This window comes from Emydura macquarii, unplaced genomic scaffold (assembly GCF_026122565.2).
Source record: "Emydura macquarii macquarii isolate MOO-44397 ecotype Brisbane River unplaced genomic scaffold, CSIRO-AGI_Emac_v2 contig_2676, whole genome shotgun sequence".
NCBI classification, from domain to species: domain Eukaryota; kingdom Metazoa; phylum Chordata; order Testudines; family Chelidae; genus Emydura; species Emydura macquarii.
Window position 1 is genome coordinate 16,002,796 of NW_027132813.1, and position 21,825 is coordinate 16,024,620.

Sequence of the window (21,825 nt, forward strand, 5' to 3'; positions counted from 1 at the left end):
TAGAAATAGGCATAGATTTATGTATCTGGGCATTCGGTAGACTATTGCTGCCATCTGTGGAATGGAGAATTTTTGATTCCATTGAATGGGTTCCACACACTGGCCACACTGTAAAATATTGCTTACTGTTGCTAAAACTGTGGCCTACACATTCTTGTGGAGCTGTGCGAGGTTCTGATCTTAGTTACACCAAAGTAAATCCAGAGTAGTGTTTCTCCATTGACTTCATAGGAGATACTCTGGATTTGCAGCAGTGAAATTAAGATCAGAATCAGTCCTGTGATGTAGAAAATAAGTTATTAAAGCAAGATGGCCTAAATGGATAGGGAAAGTTTATCAATCTAGCCAAATAATTGGGATCTAAGTGACTCAAATAATGGCGAAATATAACCCTATTTAATCACCTTCCAGAATACCAAAATTTCTAGACAATCAATTGCCTGTCATGTCGCCTGACAGCCATTTGCACCAGGTTTTACCTCTCCTCTTCCACCCAGTCTCATCTCTGATGGTGTTGGATATGTCTGAAACCTTCAGTGTAATGGGTTTGACTTCATACTGTGGAAAACTACTCTGTTTTTTACAATCTTGTAGTTTTGGAACCCAATCTTTTTGGATCAGCATCTACATTTATACCATCAGGGATGCCAGCAAGGGATGAATCTGGAAAATTAGGTGCCTGACAAAGAGAGGCATGGTATAGTGGTGTGAGCGCAGAACCCTGACCCAGATCTTCTTATCCTGCTTATCTTATTCTGTTCCTAGCTTATTCACCTCTCAGCCTGTCTTTCTCTTTACTGTGGTGTGGTGAGTTTAACTGAAGTTTATAAAGTGCTTTGAATGCATATGTTGGTAGGTGGGGGTGTTATCTCACTGCGGGAGTGAAATGCAGCATGAGAAAGGAAGGTGTGGATTTTGAAAAGTTCCAGAGGGGTAGCCATGTTAGTCTGTATACAGCAAAAACAACGAGAGTCCTGTTGCACTGTAAAGACTAACAAATTTCTGCAGGTATAAGCTTTCGTGGGCTGCAACCCACTTCATCAGATGTATGAAATAGAAATCAGATAGGAGGTATATATATACATCCAAGGGTAAGAACCAGCAGTGGGGAGGATAGGTGTAAACAAAGTCCATTCAGTTAGAGTAGATGAGGCCTATTCACAACCATTGATTAGAAGGTGAGAATGTGTGAACAGTGACAATTACTTCTTGTAATGAGAGAACCATTCCAAGTCCCTATTCAAACCCAGTCTGATTGTGTCAAGTTTGCATATGAGTTCCAGCTCTGCAATTTCTCACTGAACTCTGTTTTTGAAGTTTTTTTGTAGAAGTATGGCAACTTTCAAGTCAGCTACAGAGTGTCCTGGGAGATTGAAGTGCTCTCCGACTGGTTTATGGATGTAACCATTTTTTATGTCTGATTTGTGTCCATTTATTCTTTTGCGTAGTGACAGTCCAGTTTGGCCAATGTACATGGCAGAGGGGCATTGCTGGCACATGATGGCATATATTACATTAGTAGATGTGCAGGTGAATGAGCTCCTTATGGTGTGGCTGATGTGGTTAGGACTTGTGATGGTGTCATTAGAGTCGATGTGTGGGCAGAGTTGGCAATGGGATTTGTTGCAGGGATAGGTTCCTGGGTTAGTGTTCTTTTTGTATGGTGTACAGTTGCTGGTGAGTATTTGCTTCAGGTTGTGGGGCTGTCTGTAAGCAAGGATAGGACTGCCTCCCACAGCTTGAGCGAGTGAGGGATCATCTGCTAGGATAGGTTGTAGATCCTTAATGATGTGTTGAAGAGATTTTAGCTGTGGGTTGTAGCTGATGGCCAGTGATGTTCTATTGTTTTCTTTGTTGGGTCTGCCCTGTGGTAGGTGACTTCTGGGTACCTGTCTGACTCTGTCAATTTGTTTCTTCACCTCTCCAGGTGGGTATTGTAGTTTTAAGAACGTTTTATGGAGATCCTGTAGGTGTTTGTCTCTGTCTGAGGGATTGGAGCAAATCCAGTTGTATCTTAGGGCGTGGCTGTAGACAATGGATCGTGTAATGTGTCCAGGGTGGAAGCTGAAGGCATAAAGATATGTATTGCGGTCAGTTGGTTTTCGGTATAGGGTGGTATTAATGTGACCATCCTTTATTTGTATTGTAGTTTCCAGGAAGTGGGTTTTTTGTGTGGACTGGTCCAGGCTGAGGTTGATGGTGGGGTGGAAATTATTGAAATCCTGGTGGAATTCTTTGAGGGACTCTTTCCCGTGGGTCCAGATGATGAAAATGTCATCAATGTAGCGCAGGTAAAGAAGAGGTGCTTCGGAATGAGTTTTGAGGAAGTGGTGTTCTAGATCAGCCATAAAAATGTTGGCATATTGTGGGGCCATGCGGGTGCCCATAGCTGATATAGTCTTGCTGTCACTCTTTCCTTGCCTCCCCCCACACACCTCAGAAGTATTCTTTACCACCTCCATTTTCTAGTATGAAACAGAGGTCATCTGGAGAACATCTCTTTCCTAATTTACTGTACAGGTCAGTCTTCTAACCACATTTATTAGGTAGCTTTCTGCTTAGGAGCTATGGAAGGGACCCGAGGGTATATTCAAGTTGTAAGCTGTGCCAACAAGATCCCGTAGTGGTCAGACATGTCCTGATTCCTTGCCTTTTTGCAAGCATTGCTAATTTAACTATGCAATGATGCTCTAAATGACTGAAGCCTGCAAAGCCCTGGAAAGGTTGTGGAAAGTATGTCAGTTTTATTGGCATAAATGCATTAAGTTACAATGCTAATTTAGTGAGAGATTTCTGATGGGTTTATCTTGCATATGTTGCACCGTGCAGACCTCTCTATCATAAATACTTAACCAATTTTCAATAGATATAAGTGGTTTAAGTAATACTTCCTGTTGAATTAGCAGTTGCTGAGCATTTGAGTCTTTGTGCTATCCTGCAATCCACTAATGTGATATTTAATGAGGAGACATCAGTCTGGAGAAAGGTAGTCAATATAAATCAGTGTTTACAAAGTGTGATTAACTCTGAAATATTTCATCAATGCTGTGGTCCCAGGCAGACTCTATGCTAATTACTAGAATCTGCGCATGTTTCAGGGGATTTTGACGGACCCTGAGTGCAACAGACATGGAGCAGCAAAATTGCAATTATGCTCGGACTGTCTCTGATGACAATTTATGCATTTGGTGTGATGACCCCCCGCTTCCCAAGAGGGCAATAAACAGAATGCATTTTCATTAAGATACTAATGCACTTAATCACAGGGGAAAGGGTTAGAAAGTAACAAAATACTTTTAAAGCAAGTTGTGACAGGGCTGATGGGGGAAGATGCTTTATTTAAAAGTCAGTTTCTTTGCAAAACTACTGACCACCACAAACTCTATCCTACTGAATTGAGCTGTGAACAATAGGATGCATGATTAGACAGAGATCTACATCAGAAGCTTTTTATGAAAAGTGACCTAGCATTAGGACAAAAGAAAACAAAACTTTCCCTCATTTGGACTCAGATACTCACAAAGATGGGGAAATTTCAGTGTAATTGTTAACAGTATTTATTTTGTGAGTACCTGTTTTTATTTATTTGTTGAGCAGAGACAATATGCTCAGTGCTGTGCGGAGCAAAGATGAAACTGTGTCCTGCCCACAAAGAAGTAGAAAACTCCAAAGGGGATGCAGAAGGGAGGAGTTAGTGACATGGGTAGCACAACTGGAGAGAGAACTGCCACACTGCTATCTACTGCTAAGTTTGCCATAAAGTCACAGTGTAGCCCTAAGAAGGCTTTTGATTCCAACAATCACTTCCTAATAGCCAAAATAAAGCACCAGAGGCCACCTGTGTCCTCATCTGTCTGTTCCCCATATGTCTACAGAAGAGAAGCAGATAAAGATACAACTGTTATGTCTCATTCTGAGCTTCTCCAAATCCAGCTCTGTTCACATTCTGAAGATCTTCTAAGGCCCAGACATGGAGAAGGCATTCTGGAATTGGGGGTGGGTTTTTGGATCAGGACATGGTCCATGAGATTTAGAGTGGATGCTTCCTGACCCAGCTTCCACAGATTACAGGAATAATCTACGTGAAGGATTCTGCTTGGGGCTATGGCTGTATCAGAGTACATTAATGAAGCCTTTGTTGTTTTTGTGTAGAGCCATCTGAGCAAAAAATCAAATAGGGCCTGAATTTGGTTTGGTTGTTTTCTTTTAATTTAATCTCAAAGCCACTTCCTCTGGCCAGCCAGTGATGACTGCTTTGAATCACATGCTTGTGTTCTCCTAAATGAGATACTCTAGGAATTTTATGATTGCTGTTCATATAGTGATGGTATTTATCAGTTAACATTTCTCACTGGCTTCTTTTTTCTGAAATCTGTGCCACAGGTAACATAGAATACAGCTGCCCAGCAACAAATGAATGTGAAATCACAAAGCGCAGACGCAAGTCCTGCCAAGCCTGCCGCTTCATGAAGTGTCTAAAAGTTGGCATGCTGAAAGAAGGTAAGGCTGATCTAGTCAATAGGTATCTGTCGACAAATACATGTAACAATTACAGGACAATCAAGAAAGAAGAGAGATGTAAGTGTTCTATTGTAGAAAAAAATCTCAATATATACATGCCTTTCCTGACCGTCTGTTTTTAACTGCTGGACTTCTTGCTGAAGATTCCAGGTATATCCAGGTAGAACACATCTTCTGTGGTGCAGAATATATCAGGTATGCCCTAACATTTCATTTGTTTAAATGGGCTGCTAGTAGAACAATCATCACAAAAAGCCCTATCTGTTTCCATAAGATTTTTACTTTGTGACATCTCAAGTCTTTTTTTCCCCTCTCTCACTCTACACTGGTGCTGGTACAACTACAGTCTGTGATTCTCTGTTTCCACTTTGTACTGATTCTTGATATCATCAGGAAAAATGAAGGGGTTGCTTCGCCTCTCTTGGTATGCTGGTGTAAATCCAGAGTAACGCCACTGAAGTCAATGAAGCTACACTGGTGTAACATTTGGGGTAAGAGAGAAGAGAATCAGACCCTGAATGTCAGGCACACTCACAAGCTTTCACCATCTGTCTTTAAAGCTTTTATTTATTTATTTATTTTGTATGCATCAGCTACATCTCTTTTTCCAAATCAAGGCACTGAATCACTCACTGGTAAATGTAGGAAAGCATCTCCAAGAAACTTTCCTGACAGGCCCAGAGTTTAATATACTCTGCTGTTACCCCATCACATCAATATAAAACTAGCCTAGCCCAGAGAAACTTGGGTCCTAAACTACAGAAAAATACATTCCTTCCGTGCCAGAAACCCATCATTATTCTCTCTCTTGTCAACATTTGAGGGTGTCATTTTTTATGCATAGATTTTATTCATTGAATTTTGATTGCATTGTAGGCATCAAGAGAGAATAACAGAAAATAAAATAATTTCATTGACTTCTGAGCTAGAAACAATTTAAAATAAATACAGTGAAATCTGTTCTAACAGTTTTTTTCAGTGGGTAATCCCCAGTATTAAGCAACCACTTTAAAATATCTCCATCCAATTTATAATGCCATTTTGTTTCAACATAACTTAAAATAGTCAGCTTTAATTGATGGCTGATTTTTGCAAATGTTTTAAAACAGGTTTCAGTATATAGCCATTCTGGTAACATCCAAGAAGAACATAGAGCAATAGAGAGATGATGGAAAAATTAGGCCTATCATGCACCTACTGACATATTCTTATTGGATTATACTTACTAAGAATAAACCTCATTCTGTGCAACTGCTTTGGCAGATGCTATGATCCTGTGAGCCAAATCCTGCTAGCCTTAGTTTCACTCACGCAAAACTCCTGTCAAATTCAATGCAGTTTTTGCTTCAGTAAGGACTGCAGGATTTGGCCCTCTGTTCTGGTGCGGATAGAGTTTCCTTACTTGTAGAAATTGATTTGTTGTCAATAGGAAATAAAGAGTCCTTATATTACTAATAATTTAAAATATAGGCAATATTGAAGAAATTGTTCTGAGTAGGAGGGAATGGAATGACACTACTAAGTATTCAGATGGATGAACTGATTTGTAACTTGATTTTTAAATGTTAGGTGCACAGTTACATATGCATAAATGTTTGTGATTTCATGCATAGTTTGTATGTGCAGCTACTGTGGCTGCATGTGCAAATCAGGATATTGCTTCTGAAAATGGCTAATTATGTTCAGTTTCCCAGTCTGCATGGGCAATCACAGTAACACAATATCACATCATGCACACAGTTCAGAAGCAGATTTATACACGTGGATTTTTCTTTTTGCACAGTATTTATGCAAAGTAGGTGTAAACTCTATGATTTCAATTTCATGTAAGTACTACATTGGGTACAGACAGGGCAGTAGAGAATCAAGAGAAATATCAAGGTCGACTGGCCAAAATTTAACTTACCCCCAAAGTGCATTTTTTAAAGTATTCCCTTGATTATAAAACAACAATAAGCTCCTCCCAAGCGAAGTCCACTACACTGTCAAATTTCCTAGCTCCTTTGCTGGACCACCCACTGATGACAAACCCACTGTCCTTCCACTCACCTTCATTTCTGCCTACCATGAGCACACAGTCATTTCTAGTGGATGGGTTGGCCAGCAAAGGACACACAGAATTTTGTTTGTTTTTAATTATTGAATTTAATGCTCATGAGAAGAGCTAGATTGACAGTGTAAGAAAGAGACTGAAATCTTCTTTCCACAAAATAGGCATAAAGCACAGATAGTGTCATTGCACCCTACTGTCCCTGCACATGTGGCTCAGCCATGACTGAGAGGGATGACTTCTAGGGGGCAGAAGAAGAAGAGTTCAGTTTCCTTGCCCCACTTGGTGGTGGTCTTTGACATTTGGAACCAGACTGACAGACGGCAGGCTGTTGGAGTTTTCTTTTTAAGAGAGTGATTGTTTTTAACTACTATGAAAACATTTGAGGATGAGCTTTTTTTGTTTAGGATTAAATTGGGGATTTGTCAGTCTTGACAGTGTCCTTTACATATAGATTTTAAAGAAAGATGATAATATTTTGTTTTCTTTAGGTTAGATATATGCGGCTGATTCCTACTGTCTTCCCAGCACCCAGGGAAAATTAGATACATGGACAAATGTATCTTTGGTGTAATTCCATTGGTTAGAATGGAGTTACAGCTGGAATGAATTTGGCCCTCTATCTCTTAAGCATGCTTTTATGTTTAGACAAGGATTTCAGTCCCATGCAGCATGTCAGAGATCATGCTGCAGTAAATCTATTCAAATGTAAACCTGTTCAATTCAATTACCAGTCTATAATAAAATTTGCTGCTACAGCCTCCACGTTGGTCACAGCAGTCCCTACATGCTGATGGCACAGCATGCCTGGAAATTGACAGCCTAAATCTATTTACTAAAAAATTTAGTTGCAGACCCTGAAATAAAATCAAGTTTCAACAGCTTTGATAGGAACATCGACTCCTTTACAGGAACTTCTGCGCTACTCCCAACGTGTGTCTCTGATAGAAATCTGCATCACGGAGTTGGGGAGCTTTTTTTTCAGAACTTTTCTTGAAATAACTCTCCCTGTACATAATCAAAAATTATATATATATCAGTCACTTCGTTTCTTTTCAAAGCTTGGGGGCGTTATTTAATTTTATGATGTCGTTACTTCGTGTTGTTGTCATAAAAACTTCAGTTTAAAAAATGTAGTACCTGGAGAAGATCATGAGTTGTGTCTTGAGTTTTGGTCCTGCCAGCTACTGAACAACAAACAAGCAGACAGAATGCCTCCTGTGGTGCCCAGGAGAGGCGGCTCCTAAATCTACTTTTGGGAGGGGCAGCATATCATACCCCATGTCAGTTTTAGTTCACCAGTTTGCATAAAAGCGTTAATGTGGGGGCATTTGGAATGTCTTCTGTGACCCTTTCCGTGCCTAGGGTAGCCACCTGTAAATGCCAAGGTCAGGACAGGCTGTAAAAGGGGAGCAGATTCTCCCAGCACTGGTGGGTGGCACTGAAGCCAGACTTCCCAACTAGCTACAAACTGTGCTTTTGATTCCCCACACTGGTTATCAAGAAGCCAGCATACAAATACCCCCCCCCCCCCCCCTTTACTGCGTTCCAATCTCCGGCTCCCAATCAGCCACCAGGTCCAGTAAAGAGACCAATTATTTAAACTCTATGCTCTTTACTAAAAAGATTCCCTCTGACCCCAAAGGATCAGCCACAGTACCAGATCGATATAAGTTTGGATCTTACCAAAATACCACTCTGCCAGCCAATCCTTTAGTAACTAAAACTAAAGGTTTATTATAAAAAGGAAGGAATAAACCATAAGAGAAATGTTAAAGGATTAAAGTAATCAGATACATACAAATGATTTGAAAATTCATATACATCAGGTTTCTAGAATAATTATGGAGTTTGCAGACTCGTATAGTCCCTCTGGTATACATCCAGTACTTGGATGGGTCTCAGTCCTTTGTTTCACAGCTTCAGTTCAGTTGTAGATGAGCTGATCCAGAGGTAGGTTGGTAGCTGAAGCTGAATCCCAACTGAAGAACAAAATGGATTCCCAGGCCTCTGCCTTATATACCCTCTGGTTCCTGCCATGCTGTTTGTGGAATTTTACAGGAACCAAAATGGAGTTCAGAGTCACATGAGCAAGTCCTGGTGACTCATCAGATATACCTCTGGCTTTTTCCCCTGGGCCCCTTGCATCTGTAGATGTCTCAATGGGCCATTAAGCAGGCTATTGTTCTGCCACCACTCTGTCTAGGGTGTGTCTCAGACGGCACAATTTGAAATACAGATATATCAAATATATCCATAACCTCCATTACACATATAACACATAAACATAAGTATTATCGTCTTACTTAGCATATTATAGCCTTTCTAACCGTACCTGACATGACATATCTTACATGAATTATTATGATTTTGACATACTGATATCACACAATATAATAAATGCCCCTCTCTCCCCCCAATCCAGCCAGCGTGACACCCCCAACGCGAGACTGGTGTAGAAAAAAGGAATAATCAGAGCTCCTGAATACACCTCAAGGGCCCCCCTTATCCAGCCAGCATGACATCTTGTATTAACACATCCTTGGGCTCAATAATTGCGATGGTATGATGTACTGGAGTGCAGTCCAGACCAGTGAGGGCTGTGTCACCACCTATCTTCTCACAATGCTTTGTTGCTAATTCCCACCTAGGCCACGCATAAACAGCCTTCCAGCATGCAGGTCACAACTTGAGTGTCTGTGTTTAGCTTCAGCCTGCTGCACTATTACTACTACAACTACAACACTACCCTCCATACTATAGTACCCTCCAGTCATACTCTGGCTTCCAGCAGCCTTGCTTACTACTTTCAGAGTGGCACCCAACACACTCCCAGTCCTGGATTTTCCCCCAAAAATGTGTGTTCTGTATTGTCCAGCCCTCTCCTGGACAGTCACATTGGCGGCTCATAGTCATCATGTGATCAACCAATATATTCAGGTCTTTTCTCCAATGTCACTTCCAACTGATATATCTCCAGTTTATAGCAAAAATTCTTGTTGTTAGTCCCTAAGTGCATGACCTTGTACTTTGCACTATTAAATTTCATCCCATTTCTATTATTCCAGTTTTCAAGGTTGTCCAGATCTCCTTGTGTGCTATTCTGGTCATTTTCCATATTGGCACTACTTCCCAACTTTGTGTCATCCGCAAATGTTATTAGCACACTCCCACTTTTTGTGCCAAGGTCATTAATAAAAATGTTAAATAAGATTAGTCTAAAAACCAATCCTTGAGGAACTCCACTAGTAACCTCCCTCCAGCCTGACAGTTCACCTTTTAGTATGATCCGTCAGAGTCTCCCCTTTAACCAGTTCCTTATCCACCTTTCAATTTTCATATTAATCCACATCTTTTCCAATTTAACTAATAATGTCCCATGTGGAACTGTATCAAATGCTATACTGAAACCCAGTAGATTAGATCTACTGCATTTCCGTAGTCTAAAAAATCAGTTATTGTCTCAAAGAAAGAGATCAGGTTGGTCTGGCATGATGTACCTTTTGTAAAACCATGTTGTATTTTTATCCCAATTATCTCATTGAATGGTTACCTGAATGATAAGGAACTTTAATCTTCATGACAGACATCTGGTTTTAGTATTTTCCTTTACCTTTCCAGATAATGGTTATTAATAGCATAAAAAATGAACTTTACATAGAAGGGCAGTAATTACAGTCCATATAGTGTTTTAATTTTGCATTTCTGTGTCATGAAAATTAATTATTCAAAGACCACTGGGAAATACAATTTGTTTTTTTCCTGATGTAAATGAAAAAGTTTGTTCAAGTGGGTGTGTGTTAGGGAGATTGGTCCGATTCATAACTGATGAAATGGCATATTGGCTCTTGGATAACTTAGGGATATTTAAGAGGCCACCATCAACTTAAATATAAGAATCCTGTTTAAAATGTACTGCCTATCATTGTAAGCAATATCTAAGATTACTAGGACAGAAAAAATAAAAACATATTTTGACTATTTTTTAGGAATTTTGTTGTTATATACATTTTACAGCATTTTGTGTTTAGTCTGTTTCCCTGTTTTACAGTCAATCAGTTAGGTCCCAATCTTGCGAGCACTTCCACATGTGATTAATTATAAGCAAGTGAGTAATCGGGTTGACGCAATGGAATTATTCACATGAATAAAGTTAAGCATCTGTTTGTTTGCAAGATTGGATCCTTAGTCAGTTTTCCTTGTTGTTTATATGGTGGCTCTTTCACACAGCAACAGATAGGGAGTTTTGTTTTATTTTAAATAGGAATGTGTGATTGTAAAACCACATGAATTAACAGAGGGAACTCATGGGCAGCTGTCAGACCTGAAACTGATTTTAACTCTCTTTTTTTTTGGAAAATGACTAACAGGTTTGGAATGATCTCTTTTTTCAGATCTATACTAGCTCTACAGAATACATTTCTTTTAACCTCATCCAAAACAGTGGAGCTTTATAGCTCTGTGTATACAAGTTGCCACAAGTGGGACAGAAGTCTCTCTTGTAGCCTGTGTATAAAGTTTGTTAACTGTAAAGCTATGCTGCCCTCTCCTTACAGGTCATGCTCTGGTTTGCAATGTAACTCTGTACAGCTCCCCACTAAGGAACCTTCCTTAGGGCTTGTCTACCTAGGGAAATTGACTGGCACAGCTATTCTGAAATATCTCCTCATGTGGACACGATATTCTGGAATAACAGTAACTAACTCTATTCACAGAATGGAGTATTCCAAAATATAGTGTCCACATAAGGGAGTTATTCTGGAATAGCTAAATTATACTGGAATAGGTATTCCAGAATAGCTATGCTAATCAGTTTTCTCTGTTTAGACATGGCTTCCGTCTCAGTTCTGTCGCTACCTGAATAGGAGCAAGGTTTAGATAAGAGGTCAGGTGGGTGGGCCAAGTGGTGCCTAATGTAGTTGTTGGGTTTGTGAACAATAGGAAATCCTTCTTTTGTTAATATTATGCTGTGCAGTATTCATACAAATTCAGCATGTGACTGGTAAAGACCAAAACACTTCCTATATATTAAGTGTTTTTTAGAGCTGTAATGTCTTGTTTCAGTGTTTCTATTTTGCTGTCATCTGAGTTTTTATAAGTCTGTTTTCAGTGGCTGGCCAGTGTCATTTGTTATCTAGGAAATTGATGTATATTCCCTAATTGACTGATAGACCATTGATTTATCACTTTATTTTTTTACCATGTTGGGACAAGGGAGAGTAGGTTTGAGTCAAAATTGTTTTTGAGTTTTTCTTGTGAATGGATCATCACTATCAAGCATTCTGTGACCAGTTAGAAGGGAAATGATGACAGCATTTTAGCTTTATCGTGCTATTAAAAAGTGGAGGGCCAGATCCTCAAAATCAAAGTCAGTACAATCAAATTGCACCACTTGAGGGTCTGGTCCATTGTTTTTAGTCTAATCATAAATTCTGTTTACCAGTTGAAGGATTATTGTTAAAGTCGTCTTTTCTTCATCATTTCTGCCTGACGACTTGAGCGGACTATTTAAATGCTAGAGAGCTAAAACATTTAGGAACTCATTTAGTGCTGTAGTAGTGTCATTAGTGCTGTAGTAATTTGAGATGTTTATCGTGAAGGATTTGTGGGTCCACAACCTATGTGAAAACAGCCCATCATCCAACTGGTGACATGAGCACCCCACAGTTTGGGAACCACCATTGTGCAGTCCAAGTCTCCTCTTGTTGTGTGTGCAGATGCTAGCATGCTCATCAACCAGCCAACCTTCAAAAATAAATAGTAACTATCTCTTCCAGCTGTGGACTGGCAATGCTGACTTTAACAAAACCCAGACCCGGAAAAATTCTCTCTCCAATATAGTGTTAGACTGTTGTGCTCACACATTTCACAGAGTGGCTCTAACTGTCAAGATACATTGTCACTTAAAGTTTCTCACTTATTAGTTTGTAGCAGCCTATCAAACAGTGAGTACTCTCTTAAAAATGTACATTACTCTGTCTATAGGTCAGCATCATGGTAGGAGCCAGGAATCCATCTGCTGCGTAGATCAAGAACTTGAGAAATTATTTTTATAGGGTTGCTTCCTTTACTCCTCACTTAGATATATTCTTGGAAGTTTGTGCATTTCCTTCAGATGTCCAGTTGAGATCACTGAGCTGTAGCAAACCAGAAAATTGTAGTTGTTATGTAAACTCTTTTCCAGAATAAGTTAGCATTCACAACGGCTAAAATGTTTGTCCATAAATATTTTTGGGTCAGGAATCTTGGGGAATTTCATTCTTTCAAAAATTAAACCCCCCAGATCTTTTAGGGAAGGATCTAACATTCTCACCATAAATTGTTGAGCTCAGTACAGGAATTACTAGGTGAATTTTCCTGCCTTGTGTTATGTAGGAGGTTAGACTAGATGATCACAGTAGTTCCTTCTGGCCTTAAAAATCTTTGAAAATGAATCTTGCTTTGCAAAGAGACTAGATAATGTGTATTTAGGCTCATGCAAATAGGTGCATAGTATCAGCTAGAAGCAGATTAACAAAATCTAATAAATAAAACTAAGTGACCTCCTTTATCACTAAAAATGTGTTATCACCAGTGTGTTGAGGCCACAAAAAAGCCTGCTTAATAGAATTCCTCCTAACAACATCTCCTTTGAAAAAACTTGTGCATAAGACGTTGCCAAGCTAAATTTCTTTCACAAGTCTAATACCATTAGTCTGCCAAGTAGAAAATAGAAATTATTGTGAGGGAAATTTTAGTTTCTACTGCCTTCAGAAATTAGAACAAAGGAAAGGAGAAAGCTTTAATGGTATTCAAGAAACTATGTCTATAGTGGGTGACAGTTAATAAAACTGCATTGTCCTCAGAGATATTTCTTATGCTCTCTTGCAATATTATACTTAAGGAGCTTCTTCATTAATGCAGGGTATTAAACAAAGCTCCTGTGTTGTATTTTCAAGAGATGACACAGTGCATCTTCTGTTTGAGTCTGTTCTTGATATTAAAACTTTTCCATGTTTTTAATGTGTTGTGAAGAGTTTGATTTCTAGTGCAGATATTGCATTACAGAGTGCTTATTTACCTGGGCTTGGTTTAAGGCAGTGATATTCAGACTGAGGCTTGCAAGCTGCAAGTGGGTCTTTAATGTGTCTCCTGGGGCTCTTTGCAGCACATGATATTAAAATACTGTGTGATTATTAACCAATCAGGATGCTTTTACTATGTTATTAACCAACTGTAGTTGATAAAATAATAATACTTGGTCAGTCCTTTTGCTGTGAGAATATATATACACATATATATATATAGTAAATGAAACAATGAATTCTACTGTGGCTCTTTTGGGTAATGTTGATCACTAATTTGGTCTCAATATCACTGGTTTAATGTAAATATCAGGACCTGTTCAATCTCTCTGGAGAAAATGGAAACCAGGCGCTGAATGTTGTTGGTATCTTAAGCAGGCCTCTTGCCTTCTAGCCAAAATGTGATGGCCAAATTAAGACACTCAACCTGAGAAGCTAATTTGTCTGTTTTAAAATGTGGCCCATGACCACCCCCGGCCCTGTAACTGAAGGGGAAGGACAAACTGTTCTACTGCAGGTTGTACTGCTATTCAGCTCACACAACAAGCAGATTCTAGTCATCCATGAAAGAAGACACAAATACTTGCAAATATAATTGTGGACATTCCTTTTGGGTTTTGAAATGATGTAAATTTATGTGCAAATTAGGTCCAGCCCTCAGGCTCCTGAGAAGTTATTATTGTAGTCCTTGGGGTTGCAGAGTTTGAGCAACCGTGATTTAGGTCCCGATTCTGCAAAGTGCTGTGCATCTTCCATGAGGTGTTCTCAGTTCCAGTAGCTTCAGTGAGAGTGGAACTGAGGAAGCTTAGCACCTAACAGGGTTGATTCTTTAGAACACAATTTAACTCCTGTTGAATGTAATGTCAGTTTTTCCATTGACATTAATGAGATTGGGCCAGAAGTTTAAAAGGGCCCTATGGCCCTTCATGTTCATATTCCTTTCCCATCAATGTGAGGGAGAATTCAATATGCATACAGAGAGCAGTTTTGTTTATGGCCCTGAGTTTGGGGACCAGCTGCATTAAATGGAGTTTTTTTCAGTTTCAGAGATTTGTTGAATACACATTTTTAAGGACTAGCTTCTGGAGTTTTTGGGCCAAAGTTATTGCTGGCCCAAGCAGGCACAGCTCCACTGGAATCTGAAATCTGACTCTGCTCCCACTGAAATCAATGACAAAATTCCCAGTGATGCTAATGGTTGGAGATCCGGGCCTAATCTCATCAGCAGTGAATTTGGCCCATAATTGATTTGGTGTTTTGTTTTCTTGTTAACAAGTTGAAATGTGAGAAATTTTGTACCGAATTAATAACTTTCAGTGAAGACAAACACAAATCATAATAAAAAAGACCCCTACTGTAGTTCTCTTTGTGTTTACTTATTACACTGCAGTCTCACTACTTCCCTGGAATAAGAAGGAACAATTTCTGAAAACTCACAAGCCTGCTCAAATTGGAATACCATTAAAAGTTAAGCACTTTTTTTAGAATGAAAAAAATATTAGCCCAATTGTAGATCATCTCATTTGTAATTTTTTTCCTTCTGAACCTTAAATAAGAAACCAGCATTTGTCTAATTTACTGGAAATTATTATTCTGATTTTTTTTAATATTCAGTAGATTTAGCCTAAGGAGAAAAAACTGTGAGAACATTTGCTTATGCACTGAAAGTACAGTGACAGCCGTGTAAGTGATAAGGGGAGGTGGAGACAAGCCTGACGGATATAGGACCCTGTTTGGTATGGCATCTTTTCCCATGAGCCCTTAGACAAATGGCTGCCCTTTGTTTTTGCTCCCTGCCACCCATCACACATATATCAATATGGCACTGCCATTTGTTGCAAAGTGGTTGAATTTTATACAAAGGGGTCCTGCTCTACATTTGAATGAGTCATTTTGTAAACTGTTTCATCGGTTTTATTTTTGTTCCATAGTCTTTTCCATTTCTGTTAGGCAGATATCTGCACAATTCCAGCTCAGGGGGAGTAAGACTGGATCCCATGTATAGTATACTGAATAGTTTTGGCACTGAAGCATATGCAGCCTCTAAGCATAAAATGCTACTATGGAGCCAAATGCTTTCTCAGATTTTACTCAGCCCTTACTCTGGAAATCCTCTTATCAACTCAGTAAGAGTTATGCCTGGATAAAAACTGAATAAGGACTACAGGGCTTGGCCCAGGATTATACGGGGTGAAACACTGCTATAGGACCATGAAATAAGTGCTAATGAGTAGTACCTGGATGATACATGTACAAGCAAACTTTTGTTGCTTGGGGTGGGATTAGTACCAGATCAACTGGGAAATTCAGGAACTCCGCCTGACCTCTTTAGTCAATCAAAGCAGCCAGGGTATCAAAAAGCATTAAAATTACAAGCTGTAAATATCACATGTGATCTCATATGGTGCTATCCCTCAAGTATTCCATGATTATAAATCTCTGCCTTTCTGCAGAAAGAGCTCCAAAAAACATTTCATTGGGCTATTGATATAACTAATCCGCACCCCGTCCTTTCTAGCCAATCCTGGTCCTTTGTTTAGCTACAAGGGTTTCTGCCAATGTGCAGCATCTGTCAGTTCCATTCTCTGGGTTACTGTCTGAGGCCAGATGATGATTTCATTTGCAGTTTGTATCGTGACTTTCATGGTCGAGAGTCCACTGTCTTAAGTCTGAACTAAATCCACAAAATGTATTCTGCTCCGGTACACTGCTAGTTTGTTAGTTTCCACAGTAGTCAATAATTAGCACCAATAGAATTTCTGTGTGTCAGGTATACAAAAATGATGACAAAGTAAAAGCTGTGATAATGCAATTTGAAATTTGCTTCTTTGCTAATGCATAACATGCCTTTTAATCACTAAAAATGGAAGGGCTTGGTTATATTTTCAGTCCAGAAAATCTATCGCTAGATCCATCATGCTTTTTAATCCTAAAAATACCTAAAATTATTGATGCTTTAACATATATTCACATGCATACTATTTAGGAGTGATGGTTCTATTTTTTTAGCAAAATATTTAACATTTTTTCACTTTGTTCTTCCAAAAACCTTTCCTGCTCTGACGTGTTGTAATGGAGTTAAAAGGTTAGTCTCTATTTTTAAACCTTGAAAGTCTCTATTTATAGTTCTCTGATGTTGCCAGATATATGCCAACTCCCATGTTAATACTCTCTGGCATACTTTAATGCAACAGGTCTAAGTTCAGTAGTTCTGATCTCTGCACCCAAAATTAGAGCTGGAGAATGCCACACAATCCACAATTAATACATTTATTTAAAAGAAAATCCACATGAGAAAATTCAGTAATCATGCTAGCCCTTAAGCTGCCCTCAGAGACCAGAGTCAGTCTGTTGGAAGGCACTGGAAAAATTGCTGGATTTGTCTCAGTAAAGGCAGAATTTTTCGTGCACTTCCAGTCCACTAATACATACAAACTAGGAGTAAAGTGTTAGGTGTGGCTCCTGTCTTTCTTCTAATCTTTTTCCTCTTCCCTTGACCTCCGCAAGAGCCAGCCTATAATTCTGCATGAGGGTGGTGTGGCAGCAAACAGCTCTATAAAGTTTATTTTGAGTAAAAACCGTATTTCTTGGGAATTCTTCGAGAACTTTCCTATAGGTTCCCACAGGGACTTGCAATACTGATAGTCAATAGGAAGCTCTACTGCTGTTCTTAGCACCTCAGCACTCCCCTTTCTCTTCTTATTCTCTTATTGCTCCTCATCTATATGGATGGCTGACCATGGGGCTGTTATTCAAAGAGCACTTTAGGAAAGGGCTGGGTCTTTGCATTTTGATCAGGGAAAAGATCAGTCTGACCTCCTCTGGCAAGGAGTTCTGCTGCCATAGTCCTGCCTTTCCTGGTATTCTACAAAATCATTATAGGGATTACCACCTGGTCTGGTAAATCTCTGAAGAGACATCTCATTTGCATATCTCATAAACTCTGTGTCATGTCTGGGTCACAGACACCCAAGAGTTCAGAGTGTGACTCTGACCCCAAGGAAATATGAGAGTGCATGAAATCTAAAGATGGGAGTATATTTGTCAGACACTGCCAAAGCTGCTGAGCCCCTGGATGAAGCTGGTGGAACATCAGCAGTGGTAGGAAGCAAAAAAACATACCTTAGCTCCAGAGTGGAAATACTTATTCCAATGGAGCAAAACACTTAAAAAGGTTAGTCTTGGTTCTGGGTTTCTGCTGATTCTTATTTTTCACAAACCAATTTGCTGATCCCTCTGTCCCCCCTTTATTGAAGCACTGACACTTTTAGTTCCAAGAAATGTTCAACAATATTAATTTTAATATTAATATTGCCTACTCTTATTGAAAGATGTAGCTGGAAAATTTCCCAGATTATATACCAACCCTCTAATTTAGACATCAGATGGAGAATAAAGTGGACTAGAGAAGATGTGAATATGACTACATTTATTCACTGGGGGGGGGGGGGGGGACACGACAATTCTCCCTTTCTCCTGAATTGCAACCCAGAAGCATCCCCACTAAAAACAAAAACCTGGATGTGTAACAAACAAATGCAAGCTGGAGCACCTGTGAGCCTGGTACTTACAGCTGTAGGAATTGCCAATGCTGCTCCCTCTGCAAAGTGTACCACATGCCAGTTGCTTGATCTTAGGTGGGATGCCGGGGGATCCATTTGAGAGAGTGCAAATCCACAGCACAGTTAAGATGACTTGAGTTTCTTTTCACTTTTCTCTTTCTCTTTTCTCTTTTTTGTGATTTTTTTTCTGTTCTTTTACCCCTTCATGCTTTAGCTGTGGCACTGAATGCTGAGGAGAAAACATTTGGTACAAACACTGCTCCTGTAGGCAATCTTTTTTAGGCAGAATGGGAGAAAGAGGCATTAATTTCTTGGACACTTGACCTACACTTTATGTGAGTAGTGCTGCACTATTCAGGCTGGATGACTCTATTTCCTCCTGGGCATCCTGGTTTTTGCTGAGAATACCCAGGTAACTGAGATAGTTCAGTAACAGCTCGTCTCTAATTAAAATACTGTTTGGAAGGGTTCTTAAACACAGCTGCTTAATGAAGTTAGAAAAAGCATTTGGATGCAGAGTGTGAAGGCTTAAAATGTTGGAGTTTCTCTCTGGGGAGAATTGTTCAGTCAGAAAGGCATTTTGAATTGCTAGCAATCCGTCCCATTTTGCTCCCATTTGTTTCCTTTAATTTCCTGCCTTTTTTAATGCTGGTCAGCTGGAATAAGCCCTATTTTTCTCTTCTTCTCCCTCCCCCTTCCTTCCGTGGAATGGATTGTGACACGTGTCTGCAAAGTGGCTTCTTGGGAATTTGCAAGTCTTTGAATGCATTATCTGATTAAAGGGATGTGTGTGTCTTTAATTCTCATCTGCAGTTCCACCTTTGACCCCATCTGTTAAAGTGGAGAGGAGTTGAGAGTCAGCAAAGTCCCATATTCAACCCAGATAACCGGAAGTGTGCAGATTCGGATGATTTAACCCTTTTGGCGATACCAAAAGCTAGATGCCTAATTAAATCACAGCAAAACGTGGCAAGTCTAATGTCTGAAAGAAGTGGTTTGGTTCTTTTGATATGATTAGCGTGAACCAATGTAGTCATGATTTCATCATTATATTAGGAAATCAAAGCAGCAAAGAGTGATTTAGTATCAATAGCTATAAATGGTTTTAAGTATTTTTCTTAAAGGATAACCTCACGCTTAAAGAACAGGAGTGGAAGTCCAAAACCCTGGGTTGTATTTCACAGACTTCTTGAGCGTGATAAACTACATTATGCATTTACAAATCCTTGTGTAATTCTGGTCTGGATTTTCAAAAGCACCTAAGTGACTTACAAGCAAAAGTTCCATTGACTTTCAGTAGGGCTTGTGCTCTTATGTCATTTAGGTGCTTGAAAAAATCCCATCTTCCATGTCTAATTTGTGCATGGAGCTATCACTATTGTATTTATATAGATGATCACTTGTGAGCACAAACTGCCCTATGTGCACATTAAATTATAGTAAAAATTTGCACAAATTAGATGAACATTTGCATGTTAATGTATATGCATATGGTATAGGAACACAGGTCTGAGACCTAATTTATTAATATTTGTAAAGCAATTTAAGAACATCCCCCAGATGGTGCCATAGAAGTGCAAAGTATTAAAGTGTTGTTATGCTAGAGAAAATTGAAGAAGGGAATATGATTGTAGTGTTTTTGCTAATAATATGTATTTACAATAGGAAGATGTCATTGAACCATTTAAGGCCGTGGTTCCCAACCTTTTTGGCTCGAGGGCCAAAGATACAATTTTTACAACCCTGAAGGGCCACCAGTCTTTGCCAGCAGCCCCGCAACCTCTCCCCACAATGCAACCACACGGAAGGAGTTCAGCGAGGACCTCGTTGCTTATCTCCCATCCCCCTGACTGCAACAGGGAAACTGCACATGTCCTGTAGCCTGTGCGCTCCACTTGGGTCCCTGGGCAGTGGTTCCCTTCTGCAGCCAGGGGGACAGGAGATCAGTGCTCCCCTCCCTCTGGCTCCAGCTGCACCCCAGCACCTAGGGACCCACTCAGAGTGCCTTGCCGTGCTCCTTGCTATAGCCAGGGGGAGGGGAGTGCTGATCTCCCATCCCCTTGGCTGCAGCAAGGAGCCTGCACGTGTCTTGTAGCCTCGTGGCAACACACTCCACCTGGTTTCTTAGGCAGCGACTCCCTTCTGCAGCCAGGGGAAGTGGAGCAGTTGGCCACTTTGAAAAACACCACGGGCCACGGGTTGGAAACCACTGATTTAAGGTTTCTGGAAAATACTTAACATAATTGACTAAAATACCCCTTTGCATATAGCACTTTGGGGCATTTTTAGATCTCAGCCAATCTTTTAGCTTTCACTTCTTTAACATTTAGCAAACCATTGAAAGTACAGTCACTATCCCAGATCAGTTAACATTTTTTCAAATGACTAGAGCTAAATTCTTCCCCCACTTTCATCCGTTCAACTCCATTGATTTCACTCACAAGTGCAGAATTTGTCCCCTAATCTTGCCTTTATTTTTAAAAGAAGTATATGCATGTGCAAAGAGAGACATTGAATTGTAACTATAAAAAATAGAGTGAGATAAATAGCACATGGTAGACTGATTGGTATATCTACTGTAAATAATATTGTAAATAGGATCTTGCTGTGCTGGAATCTAGGCAATATGAGTTCAATACTAAAGTGTTCAGGTTGCACCTGAGTTAGCTGGAGCCTGCCAGCCCCTGCAAGCCCACTGAGAGCATCTGTCTCGCCACCACCTTTCTCATGCTGTGTCCTCCGCAGGCTCTCTCATTCTTCTGACTATGAGCATAAATCATCCACCTGTCAGGAGCTCTTGCTGCCTGGATTATGCAATGTAGCTTTCATTTGAAGATGGTGTGAGCAGAAGATTGCGGCAAATGGTTTGCATTCATTTTAATGCCATTCCAGCATTTCCTAAGCTTTAATGAGGGATCAGGGTGGTGACGACTCTCTGAGACAATGGAAGTCCTAGAGATCCCAGGCTTGCTTTGTATGTTGTATGGCCTAGTTTAGATTTCTTTCTTTTCTTCTTTGCAAAGAAATGAATGGCTTGAAAATTCAGGCAAAGAACTGGTGTTGCACAATGCCAGCTGTCCACAGCTCTGTTTATTGGCCTTGTACTACTTCCCCCCAGCTGAGCAATGAAGAATTTAAAAATCAGTCATGTGTAATGTTGATTGTCCATTTATGCTGTGTCTAAAGTAGTGTAATATCAAGTTTTTTGCCTTCACTTATGTTTTGTTTAAAACCACAACCTTTGCGATTTACTTAGTTACAGACATATTTGGTTACTGCTATACTGCTGACGAACCTAAAATAACTTGCTGTACCTTTCTAAATTAAAGTGTGTGTGTGTTTGTGTGTGTGTGTGTGTGTGTGTGTGTGTGTGAAGAGTAATTTTTCTTTGCCCTTTGTTTTCTCTTTCATCAGTCCCACCTATGTTGTTTGTCTGCATCTAACCCAGGACAACGACTATTGGAGGCACCCAGCAACTTGCAGGAATGCCCTGTAGATTGTAGGCTCCTTAGGGCATTGACCTTGTCTTCTTATTTGTCCGTAAAGCAACAGACATTATATATATAAATAAATAAATAGTAATACATAGAAACTATATTAAATCATAATTTAAAATAATTAGTAGATT

At 39.7% G+C, this 21,825-nt stretch overlaps 1 protein-coding gene across 10 annotated transcripts in view; it reads left to right on the forward strand.

Moving 5' to 3' along the window:
- ESRRG (estrogen related receptor gamma) overlaps positions 1 to 21,825 on the forward strand; it is a 467,657-nt gene that overhangs the window by 327,623 nt on the left and 118,209 nt on the right. For all 10 annotated transcript variants that reach the window (XM_067564953.1, XM_067564956.1, XM_067564955.1 and 7 more), the window contains one exon: positions 4,384 to 4,500. In XM_067564953.1, the coding sequence (XP_067421054.1) occupies positions 4,384 to 4,500 (117 nt within the window). The remainder of the gene's footprint in view (positions 1 to 4,383; positions 4,501 to 21,825) is intronic.